Genomic DNA, 24,571 nt, shown 5'->3' on the forward strand with positions numbered 1-24,571 from the left:
AGACAGTATAAACTTTTATTTAAGAGCCTTCAGAATTATATACGGTTTCAGGAAGGGCCTAAGAAGCTTATGGAAGATTTAATCCATGAGGAATGAGATTTTCCCCAGAAATAAGAAATTTTAAGGAAGGAGCAAATGCTCTGTGGAAGTGGCAGAAACAGCTACAAGGTGTAATATTTTGTCCTGAAACACCTGATACTGAAACACCAGTGAAACATTGGTACAGAGAACATTTCCTTCTCACCATGACTAGCTTGAGGAGATCTGCAGCGTTGCCTCTTTCCTCCTCGGTTCTGGAATCTTTAATTGTCATTTCCTGCAGCTCATCTTCTTTCTTCAGGATGTGGTTTATATAATCCTAAATCAGCGAAGTCAAGTAAATCAACAAAAATCAGAAATGAGGCAGAGACACCAAAATGGTGAACATCAACTTGAAATACTACTGGAAGAGTAAGAATATGTTACATTCCCAGGGTTCAACAAACCAGTTACTGGTCGAGCAATCTGGAAAACCTTTTCCTTGATAATGTTAATGGTCTAAGACCTGAAAAGTCCAAAAGCAAAGCTTTGAGGGCCACAAGACCTTAGAACTATATGGAGATGCCACAGAGGCCCAGTTTCTAGCTCTGAGCTCCAATGTCCTCAACAATAAAATGTATGGACTTGGGTTAGATGGTTTCTAGAGTCCTTTCCAAGGATAGTCTTTATGATTCTGTCTATAAATGTAAGTTTAGGCTTAGTCTATGCCTTGGCTTCCAAGAGAAATAGACTTTACTTTTTCCGTAAATATCTATTTTCATAAATAAATCGTTCCCTGCTCTATGTCAGGTGCTGGATACATAATCATATACAAGACACATATGATCCTGTTTGGAGACAGTTAACAAACTAGACAGTGAGATGCTATAGATACAGCGTATACAATTAACCATATATTTACAAATTCTTAGACCATTTGCCAAAATCAACAATCCCTTTTCTTCCATGGATGAGTATCAGGTTAATAAGTGGCTCCACTTTTTCCCAGAGGTCACTAAGCCCATATCATAAGGAAGAAGGAGGACACTATATAGCAATCATACATAAAAGTTATTTATCTTCTCAATGTCTTAGGCCCTTCCTGTACCTTATGGGAACCATCAAGTATTTTCTACCTCTCAACCTCCTACCCTCTGGAAGATTGACATTCGTTTGTTGCATTAGATAAATATTGGTAGAGTTACATAATTTCAGATTCCTCGGGAAACCAGGAGGAATAATTGCCCTGTTCCTGATTCCTTTGGGTCAGGTTACCTGGATTCCATTACCTTAAGAGAAATCTGCAGCTTCAGTTTCACCTCATCTTTTATGAGCTCATGCTGGATGAACTGACGCATCTGTAGAACACAGGGGCTCTTGAGTATAGGGGCTGGGACACTCACTAGCTGTTTGGACCCAATGTCAAGACCCTTCCAAGTCTGAGTGCCAAACGGAGGTCCAGGAGTCTTTTTCTGTTAACAATACAAAGCAAAACAACAACCACCAAAAATATCAGATTGCTTTAACTTTTTTTTTTTTTTAACTGAGTCCTTATTATGTAGACACGATGCTAAGAACCACTTGTTAGGGAATACGGTGGTAAATAAAATATATGGTCCCTGCTCCCAAAATGTTTCTTAAATCTAAGGGAAATTGGTAACAGAATTGGTCATGCTTTCCTCTTTATATGCGTTATCAGGAATCTCGATATTTTAAAATACTGTAGTATTACATCCCACTGGATAGCATTTGGGGAGTAGTAAACAATGTTGTATCATGGAAATGTAGCCTCGCTTATGGAAAATGCATAAATGACTGTTGCTTACTACCCACAAGTAGCCCAAAACATTTGGAATAATCAGTCTTTAACTTGGTTTCATGCTCATTTTGACCTAGAGAGATTCTTTGAGAGAGAAATCATCCCATAGATCTGAGGGGTCTTTGAACTCACTTTAGATGAAGCATGCCTCTGGAGTCTTTCCAGGGTCTCTTGGAAGCCTCCGATTAGGCTCACATCTTTGTGTTATCCTTGTAATTGAGTTTCAGGAGTAATGTGCTTTGATGCCCTATGTTCTGTAGCGTGTCTGATGTGTCCCATTGTAAATCGCTATTTGGTCTGATGCCTGGTCAGTGTAACCCTTAGGGGCTTGTCTGGGCTGGGCCACTGTGACTGGGCACAGAAGGCCAGAGCTATAGGAGTTGCAGAGAAAGAGAATAAGCTTCTCTCACTAATCTCAGATGGGGCATGTTATTTGTCACGAAGCACTATTTTCAACCTGGATACAGCCTTAGAGAGTCATTTGGTGTGGCCTTTTTTCACATATGGAAGTAGAGGTCCAGTGTGACTTGTCTCATATCCCACATTAATAATTGGTAGACTCAGGACTAGAATTCAGACACTTTTCATTCATTGTGTTGGTTATAGTCACCCAATTAAAATATAGGACTAAGAGGTCTTTGTCACCTTAAGTGTTCATTGTCTGGGCCCTTGCTATCACAAGATTGTTCAGGGGAACAAAGGTCGTCATAAATCAAAAAACACTGCCCTCCCCTCCTAACACTAGAATGTCTCTCTGATCATATGATCAATGTCCTCATTGATCTAATAATTTATCATCTAACAATGTGCTGCGCACATTACACAAATTGCTTGCAAAATGAAGTGTCAAGTCTTGCAAGACGTAGGACTTCATGATTCTTGCTCAAGATTTTAAGATCTTCTCTTCCATTCTTGAAAAAGACTTTAGATGCAGCTTCTCTAGCCTGACATAATCACAATGTTTGCTTTTTAACACTGTAGTTGAAAATCCTTTGGTATAATCCTTCATATCTTTCTTATATGCTTCAGTTTGTGCATTAGTAAATTAGGCAAAAAAGGGAGTGTAAAGACTCGAAGTTGTATGTTAAAACCAACAAATAAGGAATAAGACAAGGGAAGATTTCTGTATCGCATAGGATCAGTAATTCCATGATAGGAGAGGTATAACAGGTGTTACTTAGAGTGGATATTTCCATACCACAGGAAGATGTCTGAACCTGCAACACAGGCTAAAAGAAGTAAAGCTAGTCGGGTATATTTCTCTACAATATACAAATGTTAAAAGTCTTCAAATATAAAACTCCTGGAGCCCATTAACAATTTATGCAGGAATGAAAATACATGAATATATAGGAGAAGACCAGAGACTCCAATGCATTGATGAAATAGATATGCAATAGTGTAGTGACTTTGCAGCAGAAAAAATGCACACCTCAACTGAGGGAAATTTCTCCCATGACCTTGACCGGAGATTCGGAGGAACAATTGTATCTGATTCTTTCTTCATTAGCCATGGTGATGCTTCATGGAAAGGGCGAAGGACAGTGATGCTCAGGGTACCTGGTTCAAAGAGAGTTATCAGAGGATCATTTCTCAATCAAATATATCTGAGAAATTCAATAGGTTTTCACTGAATTCAGCGAGCTTTTTGATAAGTGGTTATGCTTAAGAACCTTACAACCTAACAATCTAACCTTGTAACACCTAGAGACTGGGTTTAGAGCACCTGGAATTATTAACTGACACCTTACCATTCTTCAAAAACCACATTCAAGTCCTGTCGGTTCACTTGAGCTTATCCAGTGACCTACCTTGGATCATCTGCCTCTGAGAGATGCAGTTCTGGGCTTTAGCAATAACCAGCTTTTCTACCCAGATCTACTCTGTGAATGAACCCCTCCCCCTCCCCGCCCCCTGCTAGCAGTCAGAGTGACTGATTATGTTAGTCCATGGTTTAAACTCTGCTTTGACTTCCTACGGCTCAGAGGACAAAACTGAGCCCTCGGTGTTTTCTCACACTGCCCTAACTTGCACTTCTCCCCCCGCCCCCTTTCTCTGCATTGGCCACTTCAGTATTTTCCTCCCTGTTCTCCAAGGTCTTTTGGTTTCTGCTTTGTACTGTCTCTTCCAAGAAAGCTCTGCCTCCTATTTTCATTAACTGCTACTTATCCACCAGCTCTTGGCTCCAGTGTCTCCAGGGAAGCCATGTAGACTATAGCAGGTTCCTCCATTAGATGTTCTCCTAGAACCATATACCTTCTCCTCACAGGCCTTACCCCAATTTATAATCACACAATCACAGTTATTGTGTGACTATATAATGAATGCCTATCCTCTCAATAAACTCTCATCTCTATGAAAGCGTGGTCCAGGCTGTGTTAGCTCACCACTGTATCCCTAACACCCAGCCAGTGTGTTTGGCACATGCTGGGTTAAATAGATGTGAGTTAAATAACTAACAAAGCAATTTGTGATGAATTCTTGCACAGCCAGTCAGAGCACTCCACTCTCCATATTCACAAAGAGCAAGGCTTATGATGCACACATGCATTGATATACTAATATAAGTGTGCAGATGTAGGCATATTCATAAATGAGTGCAAAGTATATACCACCAATCAGAGAAAAGATAAAAAATAAACATACATCAGCCTAGGCACAACACTTTGATGTCACACATCAATAATATGCAAGTTAATATCTATGTTTAAATACATATATGACATACGCTGATGATTGTTTCTTAATGCAATATGTATAGCAAATCTTTAGCCACACACTAATACACAGTACAAATACACAATAAATATAATTATATATAACTACTATTTCAGGTTGGCTTTCTAACTCACACATCAAACGTATTTTCTTTTCTTATTATATTAAGTTCATCAAGGCAACACCTTCAAAATGCCAAAAAAAAAAAAACTTACAAGTGATCTCTCACTTTTATTTGTTTTTTCTCCCCCTAGCAAGATGAAAGGAACACAGAAATAGGATCATAGATTATATCTATGATATAACGTACTTAACATACCTAACGTACTTCAACACCAATTCAAATCTGCTTACAGGTAGAAGTGGGGCTCATACACAGTTTACATAGGTCGATGCTCAGATAAAGCTTGGAATGAACATAAATAACTGTAGAAACAGGTTGACATGGCGATGTGGCAAGTAGAGTTGAAAAGGGAGGAAAAGGAAAAATGCAGAGGTGACATGGGGTGGACTGGATAAGGGGGCCGGGAGCTAGTAAGGAGATACAATGACTTCCAGACATCCTGGATTCCCTACCTGGCTGTTCCTGCATTGGCTCCTGGAGAACTACAGTGGTTGATTCTCCATATGCCAAGGATAGGTATTCTTCTATGTCACTGTCTCGAAGGAGTTCCGCTCCTGACCCATCAGCATAAATGACAAAAAACCTGTTTGAAGCAATAAAATTGAATCGTGTGAAGTCTCTTCAGTTAAAATGCTCCTTAAGCTTGGAATTTAAAATAAAAGACATGGTATTATTTTTATTACATTACCTGGGTACATGTTCACCATAGATTTGCAGATGATTCTTATACAGATGAGTAGATGATAAGCTATCATAGCCTTCAGTTTTTTCATTTGACTCATCTTCCAAATTGTTTTCACGTAGCAGGGTTGATACACTGCCATCAGCCATAACCTAAGGGACAAAGTATATAAGCAACTAAAGAAAAGAAATGCGGTAAAGCGTACATTTTCCATTTGAGAAAGCATATGATCTTTGGCATATCCAGGAAACCAGGGATATTTATTTCGAAGGTATTACTCACTATGTGCAGTTGGCATTAATAAAAGTAAAAACCCAGTAGCACACCTCTACTTACAAACCACTCCTAGACTATGAAGACAAACTGGAAAATGTACTCCGAGTAAGGTGAGTAGGATGGCGAGGGACTCAAAATCTTATCTGAGCATTAGTTCATGGAACCGGGGATTTAAACATGGAGGAGAGGCTCCCCATTTGATGGTTGTCTTGAAATATTAAGAAAGTGATAGTGTGGGAGAAGTTCATATTGTGTGACTTCTGTAATTGTGGAATTGGGACTCATGAAGAGAGTACAAAGGGAAACAGATTTAGTAGGAGAGGACATGTTCTAGCCATTACTACTGTTTAGATCTGGTGTGGGTCTCTCCAGGAAGGAGTGTGGGTCAGGTTAAAAGATCACCAAAAGGGATGTCCAAGAAGAGCATTGGTGCTTGGAAGAATGTTTGGCCCCAATGTCCCACGTGTTTAAACCTAGAGCGTTCAGGCCCGTAACGCTCAACTTCAATTCACAACAAATGAAGATTTGTTGGCAGCCTGAACTCATGTGGGAAAGAGTCTCAGGTAGCACAGACACAAACAGGCTGGATCAGAGCCAGCCTACATCGCAAACCAAAGCTGGGGTCTCTGTGTGATGGCTCCAAATCTGAAAAATAACTTCACCACCTACTAGCTGATACACGGTCTTCGGTGAGGAGTGAAAACAAGGAAAAATGCTTAGAGCAGGGGTTGGCAAACCATTTCTGCCAAGGGCCAGAGAGTAAATATTTTAGGAATTGTAGGCCATACAGCATCTGTTGCAACTACTCAGTTCTGCCATTGTAGGCAAAGGCAGCCTATAGGCAATATGGAAACAGATGAGCATGGCTGTGTTCCAGTAAAACTGTATAATGACACTGAGATTTGAATTTCCTGTGAGTTTTATAGGTCATGATATATTCATCTCCTTTTGACTTTTTCCAGCTATTTAAAAATATGAAAGTCGGAGCACCTGGGTGGCTCAGTCAGTTAAGCGTCCGACTTTGGCTCAGGTCATGATCTCACGGTTAGTGGGTTTGAGCCCCACATAGGGCTCTGTGCTAACAGCTAGCTCGGAGCCTGGAGCCTGTTTCAGATCCTGTGTCTCCCTATCTCTCTGACCCTCCCCTGCTCATGCTCTCTCTCTCTCTCAGAAATAAATAAAAAACATTAAAAAAAATAAAAAATATATGAAAGTCATTTTTTTAATCTCATGGGCCTATATAAACAAGTGGCCATGGTTTGCCAGTTTCTGGCCAAGATATTAAGAGGATAGCTGTGGTGTGGAAGGACAGAGAAACAGAAGATAGAGCTCTACCACCTAGTAGCTGAACACCTGTCCACCTCCCCATTTTCACCCCTACTAGAACCCTTCCTAATTAATACTCCTTACCACAGATTCCCCGCCTAGTCAGCCAGACAAACTGGTTCTCACTTTAACCTGGATACAGACCATTCTTATATCATTTCTTTCTTGTTGGCATTATTTTAAATGTTTGGTATTTCTTCCCTTCTGTTCTAATTCTTTATATGGGTTTAACATTTATACCATCCCAACTGTTAGGCTTTCTATCTCCTTGGAAGTACACTTTAGAAGCAAAGCTATTGACATTCATTACTACTTATGCTAAGTATTGGCAGTAAGTGGATAACTACACCAAGGCAGCTAAGGTATAAAGCTGGATGGAAGCTCTCTGGTTCAAATATCTCAAAAACAAAGCCCCAGCCTTTCTCTCCATACTAATAATATACTTTACCTGGAAGGTATTTCCCTCAGGATCCTGGACCTCACAGATAACCTCTGACGTGTGCTTCATGATGTACCTGCTAGCTCTTAGCTGCTCACGTTTTTGGAAAGGATGGTATAGATCACTGCTTGATTCATGGCAATATATAGCTGAACAATCCCGATCAATGTAAAGGCAGCCTGTGTTTGGAGGTAACACCTAGAACAGCAACAGAAAGAGAGAAATTATTTAAAGTGCCTTGTTAAATTTGAAGGATTTGAAAAATCATTTTAGGGAAAAAATTATCTACAGATCATAAACTCTTCTTTCCAGGAGAAATACATTGCCCAAGAGAGGACTTCAGCTTTGGAAAGGACTCCCTGATAAAGAGGCAAATTGAATAATTAGGATATAATTTCTTCTGTGTCCCCAGAATTTGTCTACCCACTTTAATATCTCTTTTTGTGCCTTCTTATTTCAGGTATTTAATAGAATGATAAAAATATTTTTAACTGAAGTAAACACTCTTGCCTCTACTCAAAGTGTCTGGAATCCTTCATGTTCTTGGACAAGAAGGAACTCTTCGAGAAGCTATGGGACAAATGCTTTTAGGAGCTTCTATTTGTCCCCATTCCTCTGGTGGCTGACATAGTCCTTAAGTATTAGCTTTCATATAAAGACATCTGGTTCAGATAGACTCATTTTTAAGATGTAATTCACATACCATAAATTGTACATTCAGTGGACATTCCATGGACATTCAGTGGATCTTACTATATTCAAAAATGTGTGCAAACATTATCACTAATTTCAGAGCATTTCCATCACCCCAAAAAAGAAACCCTGACACCATGAGCAGTTCCTCTGCACCACTCCTGCCCCTAGCTCCTGGCAACCAATGGTCTGCTCTCTCTATGGATTTGAATATTCGAGACATTTCATACAAATGGAAACATGCAATAGGGCACATTTCGTGTCAGCCTTCTTTCACTTAGCATAATTTCAAGACTCATCCATGTGTATCAATCTTCATTCTTTTTTTATGGATGAATAATATTTCATTGTACAGATGTGTCAAATTTTGTTTATTTATGAGTTGGTGGGCATATGCGTTATTTTCACAATCTTACTATTATTAACAACGCTATCAACATCTGCATACATATTTTTGAGTGGACCTACATTTTAATTTCCTTTGGATACCTACCTAGGAGTAGAATTGCTGAGTCAGATAATAACTCTATTTTTAACTTTTTGAGAACTGCCCATCTGTTTTCCGAAGTGATTGCACCATTATGCATTCCTACCAGCAATGTATGAGGGTTCCAATTTCTCTACATCCTCCCTAACACTTATTATTGTCTGTCTTTTGTATTCTAGTCATTTTGGTGGGTGGGAAGTGGTATTTCATAATTTAATTTTTGCCCTTCCCTGAAGACTAATGATGTTGAGCATCTTTTCATGTGCTTATTTGTCATGTATATATCTTGCTTGGGGAAAAGTCTATTCAAATCCTTGCCCATTTAAAACATTGGGTTATTAGTATTCATTGTTGAGTTGCAGTAGTTCTTTATGTATTCTGGATACTAGTCAATTATCAGATATATGCTTTACAAATAATATCTTCCATTACGTAGGTTTTCTTCTCACTTTCTGGGTGGTGTCCTTTAAATCACATTTTTGTCGTTTTGACAAAGCTTGGGCTTTGGGTGTCATATCTAAGATGCCCTTGCCAAATTCAAGGATATGAAGATTTTCCCAATGTCTTCTTCTAAAAGGTCTATGTTTGAGGGTTGACAGTTAAGTCTTTCATGCTTTTTGAGTTCATTTCTGTGTGTAGGGTGAGTAGTCCAACTTTATTCACCATTTGTTGAAAGACTATTCTTCCCTCCACTGAATTATCTTGGCATGCTTGTAAAAAATTTATGGACCCCAGGTTGATAATAAATAAATACTTAGTTCTAGTCCATTTTTTGTAGTTTTCAGTGTTTAAGACTTATATTTCTCTTATTAAATTTACTTCTAAGTGTTTTATTCCTCTTTTTAAATCCTCATCACCTCTTTCACTCATCCCCCACCCCCTTCCCTCTGGTAAGCATCAGTTTGTTCTCTATAGTTAACAGTCTATTTCTTGTCTTGTCTCTCTTTATTTTCCCCGCTATGCTCATCAGTTTCGTTTCCTAAATTTCACATATGAGATGGTATTTGTCTTTCTCTTATTGACTTATTTCACTGCTACATTAAATGGAATTGTTTTATAAATTTCAATTTTGGATTGTTCATTGTTAATGTAGAAAATACAATTGAGTTTCTTATCTTGATCTTATATCTTGCAGCCTTGCTGAACCTTTTTTTTATTAGTTCTAATGGTGTGTGTATGTGTGTGCGTGTGTGTGTCTGTGCACATGCACGTATGTGATTTCTTCTCTGTGTTAAGTTTCACATATTTATGGATTTCCCAAACTTCTGTTGCTGATTTTTAATTTAATTCCATGGTGGTGGTAGAACATATTTTGTATGATTTTGAATCTTCTAAATCTACCGAAACTTGTTTTGTGGTGTAACACATAGTCTTTCCTGGAGAATATTCCATGTACACTTGAGAATAATGTATTTTGTTGTTGAGTAGAGTGTTCTATAGATGTCTGGTTATTCTGGGTTTAAGTCTTTTGTTTTCTTTTATTTTCACTTTTGTTGTTTATTGTTCTATCCATTACTGAAAATGGGCTACTAAAGCTTCCAAATATTATCATTGAATTGTCTATTTCTTCTTTTAACTATGCCAGTTTTTTACTATTTAAAATTAGACACTTAAGGGGCACCTGTGTGGCTCAGTCGGTTAAGCGTCCGACTTCGCTCAGGTCATGATCTCACGGTTCGTGGGTTCGAGCCCCGCATCGGGCTCTGTGCTGACAGCTAGCTCGGAGCCTGGAGCCTGTTTCAGATCCTGTGTCTCCCTCTCTCTCTGACCCTCCCCTGCTCACACACTCTCTCTCTCTCTCTCAAAAAGAAGTAAAAACGTTAAAAAATTTAAAAAAATAAAATTAGACATTTAAAATTGTATCATATACAACTCTGGAAATACTCATGTGTTTAGGGACTGTATTATTATGTGCTTAATATGTTTATAATTGTTACTTTTTTTGATGGAGTAATCCTTTTATCATTAGAACATAACATCTTTGTCTCTGGTAATATTTTGTAACAAAGTCCATTTGTCTGAATTAGGATAGGCATTCTAGTTCTCTTTCAATTACTTAATGCAGGTCTATCTATTTTCAGCCTTTTCCCTTCAAACTATTTGTGTCTTTGACCATATAAGTGTATCTCTTGTCCACAGCATATATTTGGGCCATGTTTTTTAATCCATTCTTCCAATATCTGCTCTTTTATTGCATTGTTCAATCCATGTATATTTAATGCAATAACTGAGGTCAGAATTACATCTTCCAATTTTCTATTGCTTTCCATATGTCTTATGCTTCTTTTTCCTCTCAATTCATCCATAATTGCCTTCTTTTAAATAGATATTTCTAGTGTGTCCTTTTAGTTACCCTGTTGTTTCTTTTACTATATATTTTTTAGTTATTTTCTTAGAGTTTCTTGAAGATCACAAGCAATGTCTTAATTTATAATCAACCATATTGAGTTAATACTAACTTAATTTCAATATTATGTAAAATCTTTGCTCGTATATAGCTCTATTCCTATCCTCCTCCTTCGTGTTACTATCTTAAAAAAATTACACCTTTATACGTTATAAACACAAATTCTTTGGAATCTAGAAAGTGACATTCATGTAGAGGACTATGTGCATGCCCAGAAAATAGCTCAGAAAGCCCTAATCTTTCACCCTTGCTGATCAAAAGGGTCTGCATAAGCAGGGAGTGCAGGCTAAGTAGAGTGAGTTTTCTCTAGCTTCCATCTGGAACACTGAAAAAAATATCCCATTATACAAACAGAGCCCTCAGTAGAGGATGATTCCAAGGAATATGTCAGAGCTTTTCGAGGCCTTCTATGGACTTCTGTTCCCCAGCTGTTGCTTTTAATTCTTTTTGTTTATCCTCTTGTTTGTTATTGCCACTTTAGATGGCTATAATGTTAAATAATTACCTGTTGGGGAAAAGTCTGTTTGTAGTGAGTAAGCTCAGAGTCAGATGAAATAGAGACAACACTTGCAAATGGAGTTTCCAGGGAACTGCCAGACAGGTCAACAATGACAATATTTTGTGGTGGGACTTTTGGGGGGGCTCTAAACCTATTCTTCCTTTTTCAGTGTTTGCTGGCATACTGGTTTTCATTGCTATCATGAATGTGAGGGTGTTCATTTTCAAGGCTACCATGACGCTAGGAGAGGGGAGCGCATTATGGCAAGTGAAATCACCAGGAATCTTGCTGTACTTCTTGAGAATGACTCTTTCTCTTTCTTTGTTATGATTGTTGTAATCCTTTGGTTAATTTTCAGGTTTCTGGAAAAGTTGGTTTTGATAATATTTTCAGTTCTCTCGTTTTTATGGAGTAGTGTAATTTTTAGAGGTCCTTACTCCATCATTCTGGAAGTGTCTCACACTGACTATACCATCTGTTATACCTGCTTCCTCTTTGATGCTTTGGTTAATCTTTTGTGCTGCTAAGGAACAATGGTGGACAATATCAAGGCTCTACCTCTCTTTTCATACATTACCTAAAATCCAGCCTCGCTTATCATTGTCGTCATGCTGGTGAGTGATGAAGTGATGACCAAAAAGTAGGGGAGGGGCAGAAGGTATGCCGTTTTTCAGTTTTATACAACTATAGAACTATAATAGTTGTTGGTAAATTTATTTGGAGTATTGTTGTTGTTGTTGTTGTTGCTGTTTCCCCAGTTGGGAACGAAGGTCTGTGTGTTTTTCAGCCAGGAGTGATTAACCTTCCAATCCTTTCTTGGGCTGTGTTTTGGGAAATTGAGCAAACCTGGAAGGGACAAGTGGCTACATGATAGTGGCAGATACTCAATGTCTCCAAGTTGGATCTCTTTTCTGTTTATGTCTCTTCCTCCAGTGCCAACTGTCAGTGGTTCTAAAATTCCTTTGCCTTCATGGTTGTAACCATGAGAGTCTGGGACTATGATAAAAACAAAAGGCAAAAGCTGGCCTTATCACAGAATTTTAGGGGATTCTTATGACGTCTGGTAGCCCACATGGTACTAGATTATGGATGCTGCCAGTCTGCTGAAAAATAAAATGGACATTCTGGATGTTGTAGAAGAAAATTGTGCCCCTTAGCCAACTGTAACATTTTACACTCATGTCTCACTTTCAGCACCTGCCTTGCCCCATAACCACGTACACCGGAAGAAGAGGGAGTAGGATAACACTATTTGGAGAGAAGGGGGTGGGGATGAACCGGCCATCAGCAGCTTCCACAGTAACAGATGAGGACTTTGTCCATCATCTTCAGAGCTCTTTGAGCTCTCAGAATCCTGTGACATTGTATCTGACATCCTGGCACGTGTGTCTCTTCTCCAGCAAGCAGAATGATGAAGGCAAATCCCTCTAAGGCTAAAGGGACTGCAGGCTGACACCAGGTGGTTGTGACCAATAGGGAGATGTAGGGAAGCACAGGAGTTGCTAACAGTGTTCCTCCTTGACCCTTCAAAAACGAAGCTTTGCAAACTACCCTCCTAGGACCATACAGACCTTATGCTCCCTCTCATCCTGTCGGGACATTAGGTAGAGTGGGGATGGACTGGAGATGGGAAGGACTGGAGAATATGAATGAGGTCAGAGGTGGCAGGAGGTGAAGCCGGGTGGGGAGGCATATGAGAGATCACATGAGCGCTTCTAACAGTGCCTGCCATCTACCACATAAAAGATGCCCTGCAAATATATTCTGGTTTAAAACCTTGAATTGAAAACGCCAAAGCATTGTAAGAAACCAGGATGTGTTTCCCCAGCCTCCCCCCCCCCCCCCCCCGCTCTGTGGGAGNAGAAATATGTTCTAAGAACCTGAGACAAGAGGAACAAGAGTCATACAAGGCAGCAATGTTCACCGCCCCAGAGGAGTGAGTTTTCTCAGTTGAATGGACACTTGTCTCTGGCGCCCCTCATTTGCCCACAGACCCACCTGGTACGTTCCCTGTGGCTTTGCAATAACAGACGTCCCGTCTGCAAAGGTGGCACAGCAGCTACTGTCCTCGCAGTTGGTGATGATAGTGGCATAGTGTGCGTTTTCTATCCGCATGCACTTCACCTGCCTGGTGACCGTACGCGGACTTTCGGCTGTGGGCAAATGCAAGGTAAGTGGATATGACAGGATGCACACTCTGGGAACACGCCCGCCTGCTGAGTTTGCTCCTGTCTCCCGGCCCCCAGACCAGAGGTGGAGACGGGTGCTGAGGACTCATGCCACAGGGCTGGCATGTGGTCTGCTCACTGCCAACGCAGAGTCATTCTTCCGGAATAACTCTCCCTACTTGATTTAGTGTGCTATTTTGTTCTCACTGCTATATTTATTTTGAGAAACTGAAAACACCCGGAGGAGCAGAAAATATAATTATTCATATACTCACCGATCAAAATGTACACTTGGTAATGTTTCACCATATTTGTTTCAACATTTTTCATATGTATACAAGCAAAACATTACAGGTGAGTTGAAGTTCACTTTTCTCCTTGTCTCTGCATTTATTCCCTTCTCTTGAAATCTACTTTTATCTTTTCTATAAATATGTGTATCAAACATAGCGCATAATCTTTTGTGGGCTCTAACTATGCATAGATTATATATTATTGTATATATCAGTCTTCACCAAATTTTTCTACTTAATATTGCATTGAGACCTTCAGCCTCTTGATATACAGGTGTGTGGGAATATATGTGTATGTGTACTTCATTCCTTTTAACTACTACATAGTATTCCTTTGTAATTAGGTACTGCCTTTTAGTTTTCTGCTGCTGATGATCATCTATTTCCCAGTATTTTGACATTAGACTTGGAGTTGCAAGTCATGCCCTGAACACATTTCCTTGGACAAATGTGTAAGAGTGTATAAGAGAAAGAGTGTCTTTCTACATATACCCAGAAGTGGAGATAGTGCATCATATCACAGGCACATTAGAAGATTATAGGTATTTGTAAATCACCCTCTATGGTGGCTCCTTTAATGTTCCCTCTAACCAGTGGGGTAGGAAGGGTGTTTTTTTCCCCATTCACTTGCCAATTTTGTTGCACTTAATTTGGCAATGAAGCATTTATTGCATTAAACAAATAAACTCTAGAATTGAAGAAAAGGGAGTCAGAGAATTATTTGTCTTTAAAAATCTTGTTTCAGGGGCACCTGGGTGGCTCAGTCGGTTGAGCGTCCAACTTTAGCTCAGGTTATGATCTTGCAGTTCATGAGTTCGAGCCCCACATCAGGCTCTGTGCTAACAGCTCGGAGATTCTGTGTCTCCCTCTCTCTCTCTCTGCCCCTCCCCCACTTGCACTCTGTCTCTCTCTCTCAAAAATAAATAAACCTTAAATTTTTTTTAAAAAAACTCTTATTTAAATGTAGGTTAGGAAGGATGTTAGGCTTTTAGAGTCTCTGAACAGGTTCCAGTTAATTTGCATCTGTAGGTCGTTTTTCTCTCACACCATCTCTCTGATAATAAGAGGTTTGTTCAGAAGTGAAGGGGGACCTCATTGAGGTCACCTATATGCAGATAAGATTCCTTAAGAATCAGTGGAAACTGGTGTGAGAGCTGATGTCCAGGGCCATTGAGTCATGATTATTTACTTTTAGTTGCCATCAATCAAGACCAATCTAGGTTTTAGCAGCGAAAATAGAAAAAGGTACTATTACTATCTATCAACCAGCTAGAGCTTTTATCACTCCCACGTCTGTTGGGGATAAAGATTGTAACAACAGGGTCTAAGAGGCTCTGCTCTTGACTGTACACATACTCTTTGGTTGACAGAGCTCTTAAAAAAATTATTTTTCTTGTGTATGTTAAAAAAAGCATTGAAGTTTCTCCTTATCTGATTCTAAAGGCATAAAATATTTGGGGTGCCTGGGTGACTCAGTTGGCTGAGCGCCTGACTCTTGATTTCAGCTCAGCTCATGATCCCAAGGTCATGGGACTGGTCCCCGAGTTGGACTCTGTGCTGAGCATGGAGCCTGCTTAAGATTCTCTCTCCCTCTCCTTCTGCCCCTCTGCCCTACTCATCCTCTCTCTGTCTCTCGTTCTCTCTCAAAATAAAAAAGCAAAAGCCAAAGAAAACTTACTTATTTCTTGATCATCTGGAGGAGTAATATGATCTTCATAAACTTGATAGAAGGTTGTGATTCTGGTCCCATCAGCATGATCCACTATCCGAGTACCATCTTTCCTTTCCACAATGATCACTCTGTCTTCTCGAGTTGTCATAACCTGAACATGCAAAGGCAGAGCATGGTCATTTGGTCAGGAGGGTTAATCCCAAGTATGTTTATTTTGATACCTAATTGAATACCATCAAAATCCTGGTTATCTATTTATATGCTAAAGCCTTACCTCATCCACTTGGACAAAGCTTTACAACAATTCCTAGGAGGCAGGCAGTGCTATCCCCATTTTTCAGATGATGGAACTTAGGCTTAGAGAAGTTAAGAAATTTGCTCAAGGTCACTCAGCAAATATCTGCGCTGGTGTTGACTAAGGCTGTTTGACTTGAACATTGATGCTCTTTCCCTTGTATTTCTGAATGAAAAGTTAATATCAGGACTGGCCTGGCCAAATTCTGTCTGGGAACCTGACCGCAGGTCCTGCCTCCTTGAAAATTACAGGTTTAGAGTAAGCATGACCTGCAGAGGCTGTCCAGCATTCTCTGCCAGTCTCAACCTAATGCCATCAGAACAGAAGGTGAAGACTGGTGGGGAACGGAGGCTGTGGCTTCTTGTGTCAAGCCGATCATGTCTGCTTGCGTCTGTGGCTGCCATGCATGCCCCTTGTGGGCTGGAAGGGTAGAGGAGGCTGTGTCTGTGGGTGGTTGCTGGGCCTGCCGGTTGGATGAGGATGCTGCACTGACCATGCTGCATTTCCTGCCTTGTATCCTTCCCTAGGCCGAGCAAATGCAGGTGCAGAGTAAAGCCGAGATGTTCTGCTAGTTTGATAGCCAGTTTTAACCTGTAATCTCTCCCATCGTGGTGGAGAGCATTACTGTGGAAGATGGATAGAAGGTCTGGGAAGAAAAATGGCTGCGCTCGTCCAATTCGGGGAGCCTCAGTGTTGTCACTCTGCAGCCTGCTATGTCCCAGGTCTGTCCCAATGCAGAGTACTGGCCACGTGCTGTGAATTGTGATGGATGCTGGACATACAACAGCGGACGAGACTAAAGTTTAAGTCCCCATCCTTCAGGAGGTACAGACCAGAGGGAAGATAGTCATTAAGGAGGCTGCTGAAGGAACGCTTGGAGGGATCAGCTGGTGTCTGTAGGGAGGGTTCTGATGCGGTCTGGTGCCAGAGCTTGGATTTTGTGAGTTGGTGCAAGGGAATAGCATGGGGGATGAAAGGGCACCAGGGTGCAGTGAGGAGAAGGGTGGGAGATAAGGCTACATGGTGAGGGACCACATCAGAGGGGGCTTTAAACTGTATTAAGGGCTTCAACCTTTATCCCAGTGAGGGGCAAAGCAGGACTAATGTGTAGGAGTCACAGAATAAATTTACTTAGTCCTGGCAAGTGCTTCAGTCTGAAAGAACCACCAAGCCCTTATATACAGTAGCTACTGGTTGGCCAGTGAGGCTCTAAACCCTCAGGGGTGTGTGTGTGTGTGTGTGTGTGTGTGTGTGTGTGTGTCTGAGGCAGACATGGAGATGCACGGTCTGGATCTCTCTTCAGGAGAGACTGGCTCCCCAGCTGTGGGGTTAGGGGCCCCTCAGCAAATGTCTCGAGCTCTCAGCTCTTTCCACATCTGCCTCAGTTGCAGAGATGTTTTGCCTGACTCGCATGTTTCCAGGGTAACTGCGTGCTGTGTCTGAAATAGGCAGGAGTATGCCGATCTGGTTCCTGCTGCCAGGCTTGGGACACTGGGGCAGGGGACACTGGTTCCTGAGCACCTGCCAGTTCACTGAGGCTTCGTCGGGTCTCTGCCACAGCTCCGCTTCTCCCTCTGCCCTTCCTTGCACAGATGCTGTCCAATTGGCAATAATCATACTGCAAATTATATAAAACATATCTCAATCATTGAGTATTTTGTAACTTGTACTGTCCCAATTGTATGGGCCACAATATTTCACTGAAGAGTCCAGATGGATGTGAGAATGGGTTTATTAGCTGCTTTTTGACTCAAATGTCGGGCTGTAGGAAGCAGGAGATTATTGTCTTCTAATCTCTTTACAGCAGGCAGAAATCACTACATGTGAGAAAGAAATGCACACTGTTCATTTTAGGTGCTTATCATTGGAACTCTCCACCGGTATATGTAATGAGAAATACTGCTGAAGAACACAGGGGTCAAGAGCGTGAACTCTGGAGTAACGCTGCTCGAGTTCAAATCCTGACTTCATGGATGGCTGGGTGACTTAGGCAAGTGGCTTAACTTCTCTGTGCTCTAGTTTCCTCATCTGCAAAATGAAGGCAACACTAGTTTCTTCTACAGGGATGGTACGTGGGTTAAATGAGATAATGTTGATAAAGTGATTAGCTAGCACTTAGTCATCAAAGTAGCAAGGATTAATACTAGCTCTTTATCCAGTATAGATATTTACATATTATTTAGAATTATCCAAGCATTTCATAACACCACATACACTGACATTTTCTGGTAACCATATGGTGGGACAATTATTATTCTCCATAGGGCTAAGCATCCAGTAGCAAGAATATTTACTGAATACCTGATAGTGTTGGATCTGGCACTAATCCCCTCAACTACTTCAGATAATGACGATTACCTCCATCTTGTAAATAAGGAAAACCAGATTAGAAGCTTGTCCAAAGTCAGACCCCCCAGTAAGGAGTGTGCAGCTGGGGTTCAAACCCAGCTCTATGTTACCATAGGTCAGTGCCCACGTCTCTAATTCAGTGATAATCATGTCAAGCATCATGAAAGAAACACATCCATTGTCAATTTTGTCTCACATGGCCATGTGATTTCTTGGCCCTTCTTTCCCTGGTGGCTAAGGACTTGGGGTCTGGAATGTAATTTCTCACTCTACTATTTGCTGTGTGCTTTGGGAAAAATTATTTAACCTTTCTGTATCTGCCTCATCTGTAAAAGGGAGACAGCACTAGTTTACTGTGAGAATAAAATAAGAATAGGGCTTGGCAAACAGCGAGTGCTCAGTAAAGATTATGATTACTGCTGTTTTTATTATTCTGTTAGGTGTCTGATGTTCAATGCATGCATGAATCCAGGCCCTTGGATGTTGGTTCATGCTTCCATCATGATGATAGATAGTAACAAGGGAAATTTAAGTAAGAAACACTTATGAAGTGAGAAATAGTAATCACATTTGCATAGTAAGCCAAATGATCTACCTCAGGGGCTGAATGAAAGTGAGTTATTTGAAGTGCCCATAAAACCTTCCTGAGATGATATGTGCTTTGAGTCTCACAAAAGAAGACAGCTAGCAGACAAGGGAAGAGATTACAAAACTATTTCAGAAGCAGACTAAAGAAGAAAGGAAAACGTGTTTGCTTCGGTAATGTAATTCATCTCAATAGGAAGCAGTCATCTTGCTTTGGACCAGCAGCACGAGGCTATAACTAAGGGTAAAAAGTCCAGAAACCAGATACAAGGCACCTATTCTTTGCATTGTTTACATGCAGAGGGTGCTGCAAAGCCAATGTGAGATGTTAGGGGTCCAGCTGAGGGATGGAAAGAGCCCAATTTTCAGTCACTGACAAACGCTTCTAATTAGAGTCCACCGCTTCCTGGAAACACTCTTGACCACATTACTTAACTTGTGGAAGCCCAATTTCCTCATCAGTGTAATAGAATACTCACTGGTGCAGAGACTGAATAAGATAATGTCCACAAATCCCAAAATCCCTAACAGAAAGCCTGGAACATAAAAGGTGCTACTGTTCATCCTAGGAGTTTTGATTTCACATCACAAGCCAAACCAGCATTTTCTATACCACTCATTTGTCATTTATTCTCAGGCTACAAACAAAATCTTTTGTATAGTTGCTAAATTCTTGAATTATTCAATGTGAGTGTCTCCTTAAATATACCATACATTTTTCGAAGTCAAGGATCAGGAACAAATTTCTACCACTCACTGCAGTTGCACACAAAGGAGGAGGAACCAAGCATAGCTCCTCAACTTCTAGAAGATACGAGACACACAAATACATTCAACACAGAGAAACATGACACAATCTTACAAATCTTACATGTGGTACAGATATTCACGACCTGTTCCTCATTTTGAAAAGTAGTATTTCGTGGTACATTATGCTAGTCAAATAAACCACACAGTATTTTTCTGTTTGGGAAGATAGATCTATCTGTTCATCTATCCACCTATTTACCAGTTACAGAAAATCAATTATCTGCCAGGCACTCTTCTATGTGTTGCAGAACTCTAATGATTTATAAAAATGTGCAATAGACAATAGTTTGCCATACCGTTCCAATGACAGGATCTGTGGCCTTAAAGGATAGTAATGGGGTCAAGTCTGCTATTCTTTCCAGTCCTCTGGTGCCAATCCGATTTCCTTCAGGTGTGGTTGTAAACCACGTGCCTACATGAACCTCTACAGGAGTTACTGTTTGAACTGTCTCTGGGTGAGGTTCATGGCTTTCATTCTTATGTGCCACTGATGACTGATTTTTGTGACTTTTTCCTGTAGAAGTTCAAGTAAAATCAAACACAATGTAACTATAATATCAATTACATAAATTATTACATTTTAATACACTGTCAACTACCTCAGATACTGTAGCATAGAAATTCTATGCAGTTTTCATCAGTTATATTATTTTTCAAGTGGAAACAATGTATCAAGTTATGCACTTGAACCTTGGCTGGATTCCCACCACCTCTCTCCAAATAGACACAGGCATATACAGCCCACCTTCCATGGCACAATACCTATTCTGGTCAACTTTTGTGTACTTTTGAGTCTTGTTTATAGCTCCCAGGATTCCACGTTTGGGGTTCTGTACCCTAGTTTTTAAAGCCTACCTTTGTTCCCTTCCTTTGACTTCTTCTTTTTGACTTACTAAACTCTAGCATTTTATGAGAATTTTAACTCTTCATTCTCCTGATTTTGTCATTGTTAGTCACAGATAGGAGACAGCTTTCTTCAGCCCTGGATCTGGAGAACTTTACCAGTCAGGCATATATCCTTGGCCTCTCACTAAGGGAGAGGATTTGTGCAGTTCAACTACTACACTGATAATCATCTGATGCGTATCTCGTCCCTATCCCTCCCTACCACCATCTATTTGGAAGACAGAACTGAAAAAGTCCTCATGGAATTCTGAATAATATTTCAATCCCTCTATCAGGATAGATTTGCTCCATTTGCATAATAATAAGTAATCTGTAGATGAAATTTGCCAGTGTTATCAAACCTCAATGATGAAGTGAATTCAGACCCAGAAGCAAATTACAAGAAAAGATAGTAAAGGATTGTTAACTCTTGGAAGATTCATCAGATTCAGAGTATGAAATGTGCATCAGAGCATGGATCTTGGCTTAAGTTGTAGACTCAGCTAATGGGGAGATGCAAATAAGATAGATGCATGAAGCTAAGCCTTACCATTGCCCTCAGATTTAATTAGAACTTCTTTCTATTTCCAGAGTATCAAAAAGAGCACTGAAAAATAGATCTGTAGAAATTATTTAGAATGAATCTCAGAGAGTCAAAGTGATAGAAATAATAAGAGAGATAAAAATCTCTAACACCTGCTTAATTAGAATTCTAAAAGAAGAGAAAAAAAATGGAACAGAAACAATATTTGAAGAGGTAATTATTGAGAACTTTCCAGGATTAATGAAAGATATTAACCCAGGGATGTAAGAATCTCAATGTATTCTCACTGGATAAACAAAAAGAAATCCATACCCAGGTAAATTGTATTGGCATTATAATTTAATTTTTTTTAAATTTTTTTAAGTTTTTTTTTATTTATTTCTAGAGAGAGAGAGAGCGTGAGCAGGGGAGGGTCAGAGAGAGAGGGAGTCACAGACTGAAACAGGCTCCAGGCTCTGAGCTGGCAGTCAGCACAGAGCCTGACGCGGGGCTCGAACCCACGAACCGTGAGATCATGACCTAAGCGAAAGTCGGACGCTTAACCGACTAAGCCACCCAGGCGCCCCATAATTTAAAAAGAAAATATTTTCAAGGCAGTTAGATGATCATCACAGGAATAGCAATTAGACTGATAGCCAACTTTTCTTTTTTTAAAAAATAATTTATTGTCAAGTTGGTTTCTGTATAACACCCAGTGCTCATCCCCACAAGTGCCCTCCTCCATGCCTATCACCTCCCCTTTCCCTTTCCCCACCCCCATCAGTCATCAGCTTGTTCTCAGCATTCAAGAGTCTCTCATGGTTTGCCTCTCTCTCTCTCCCCAGCTGTTTTCACCCTTCTTCTCCCCCACGATAATCTGTTAAGTTCCTCCTAATCCTCCTATATGTGCAAACATATGGTATCTCTCCTTCTCTGCCTGACTTATTTCGCTCAGCATAACACCCTCAAGATCCATCCATGTTGCTACACATGGTCCGATTTCATTCTTTCTCATTGCCATGTCATATTCCATTGTATAGATAAACCACATCTCCTTGATCCATTCGTCCATTGATGGACACTTAGGCTCTTTCCATGTTTTGGCTATTGCTGAGAGTGCTGCTATGAACATTGGGGTACATGTGCCTCTAAGCATCAGCAGTCCTGTATCCCTTGGGTAAATTCCTAGGAATGTTATTGCCGGGTCCTAGGGGGGTTCTATTGTTAATTTTTTGAGGAATCTCCACACTGTTTTCCAGAGGGACAGCCAACTTTTCAACAGCAACAGTGGAAGCAAGAAGACTATAGAGAATATTTGTAGAGAGAATTCTGAGAGAAAACATCTGTCAATCCAGAATTCTGTACCCAGTGAAGTTATCATCCAAGGACAGAGACAACATAAACACATTTTTCAGAAACTACCTGTTATATGGTAAATGGATTAGAAGCTCTGGTTAAAAGATAAATATTATCAAGCTGAATTTTTAAAACATTCCCCTATAAATTGCTCATAAGAGACACATTTAAACATAAACCACAGAAAGTAAAATAAAGTATGAAAAAATTACACTGTAAAGGGAATAGATCATAGCTGGTGTGGCTAGAATAATATAATAATATAAGCAAAATATACTTTTGCCCTCATATAATAGACATTAGGGCAAAAAAAGAATCCTAGAACGAAAAGCCATTGCATGCCAATAAAATGTTAAAATCACCATGAAGATATTACAATTTCTAAATTTACCCATATCGAAAATTATATCCTCAAAGTATATAAAGAAAAATCTGCAGAACTATTAAAAAGATGCAATCATTTCAGGAATAAAGAAGTAAAGATTAAATTATAAGGAGTATAGCACTGAATAGATTATTCTACCCTTGTTTAAACATACTTCTGCTGAAATAAACTGATATGGTAGATTTAAAATATCCATGAAGTTATACAGTACTGGTTGGTAAATTTGACCTCTAGAGGAAATATGGCTTGCTGTCTGTTTTTGTATAGTCTGTGAAGTAACACTTCTTTTGACATTTCTGTATAACTAAAAAATCAAAAGAATAATAATATCTTGTGAGACATGAAAATTACATGACATTCAAATTTTCGTGTTCATAAGAAAGTGTTATTTAAACACAATACAGCATGCTCATTTGATTATGTATGTTCTATGGCTACTTTCATGGGACAAGGACAGAGTTGAGTAGTTGTGATAGAGATAATACAGCTCACAAAATATAATTCAAATATTGACTATCCTTCTCTTTGCAGAAAGGTTTGCTGAACCTGGAAATGAACCGGACAACACAACTAACACTTTGATCTAATAGCTATAAAGAGAACACTATACTCAATAGCTATAGGACACATGCCCTTTCATGGACACACAGACTTTTTAAAACACTTGCTCATATATGAGGCTATCCATAATGTTTCAATAAATTTCAAAAGATTAGTTAAAAATCAATTATTAAAAAAACTAGAAACACTTTATAGTATTGGAAATTTAGAAATATTATGGGTCAAAAAGGAGGTCATTATGGAAACTAGAAAATATTTACAGCTAAAAAATAATGAAAATTCTAAAGAGTATTTCTTGTGAGACAGGAGAAGCACTTCTGGAATGGCAAGAAAGGACCTTCAAAAAAACCATCCTACATCAAAACAGCGTGAGAATGCTGGGGGAAAAAAATGACAAAGTCAACTCTTCCAGAATTCTAGACATAAACCAAAGAATTGCAACAGTCCAAGAAACAATTCAAGGAAACAGTTGAATCTCAATAAGAGCAACTGCTTTGTGTTGTTATACCTTGTCCAGTTCTCATCCTGCATCCCTCCCCTCCCCCCACACCTCCTCCACCCCATCTCCAGCCCAGCAGTCGCCTTTGGAGTCACAGAGCTGTGACAACCTGGCAGCCACCGAAGGGGGCAGATAGTTCTGCAAGTCTCCCTGAAAGCCCCATTCCCAGACACTTGTCATTGTTTCACTTCTCTGAAAACACCCTGAAAATCCTCACTCTGACCCGAGTCAGAATTCACTCATTATAAGCCACCTTTTCCTGGAGCTCCTGCCGAAATATTCAGTGGCAATTGTTTACAGTGTGGCTGTCTGAGGCAGCAGTGGCAGTAGGGGCAAACAAGAGGCTGATCTAAACACTTAAAAGGAAAAGCTAGAGAATGAGATGACCAAAGGGACTTTGAAAAACTCCGCCATTTTCCTAGGAGTCTAGAAGGCCACACGCACACGCAGGATTATACTCATATCCAGGAAAGATCCGAGAAACACCAACTGACTTTGGGTCTAAACTGTGAGAGTGATGAAGGAAGGCATCCGTTAGCACACACATTCCCTTGGCAAAGGCTGGGAGCCCTTTTTTGGCTTGAGGCATGTAAGGGAATCCCTGCCTAATCACTAGCTGACCACTAAGCTAACAGAGCAGAGTTCAGGAGCCACACAGGACAAAGGAAAGAAGCCCAGTAAAGTCACTCAACAAACAGCAAT

At 40.0% G+C, this 24,571-nt stretch overlaps 1 protein-coding gene across 1 annotated transcript in view; it reads right to left on the reverse strand.

Moving 5' to 3' along the window:
• Positions 1–24,571, reverse strand: part of SPAG17 (sperm associated antigen 17) — a 234,340-nt gene that overhangs the window by 51,498 nt on the left and 158,271 nt on the right. Inside the window, exons 29-37 of the mRNA XM_077767475.1 lie at positions 19,957–20,174; positions 15,628–15,772; positions 13,487–13,641; positions 7,412–7,600; positions 5,368–5,513; positions 5,132–5,262; positions 3,270–3,397; positions 1,308–1,490; positions 245–358 (exon numbers count right to left, since the gene is read on the reverse strand). Coding sequence (XP_077623601.1) covers positions 245–358; positions 1,308–1,490; positions 3,270–3,397; positions 5,132–5,262; positions 5,368–5,513; positions 7,412–7,600; positions 13,487–13,641; positions 15,628–15,772; positions 19,957–20,174 — 1,409 coding nt within the window. The remainder of the gene's footprint in view (positions 1–244; positions 359–1,307; positions 1,491–3,269; positions 3,398–5,131; positions 5,263–5,367; positions 5,514–7,411; positions 7,601–13,486; positions 13,642–15,627; positions 15,773–19,956; positions 20,175–24,571) is intronic.

Source organism: Crocuta crocuta, unplaced genomic scaffold (assembly GCF_008692635.1).
Source record: "Crocuta crocuta isolate KB4526 unplaced genomic scaffold, BGI_CrCroc_1.0 scaffold180, whole genome shotgun sequence".
Classification (NCBI taxonomy): domain Eukaryota; kingdom Metazoa; phylum Chordata; class Mammalia; order Carnivora; family Hyaenidae; genus Crocuta; species Crocuta crocuta.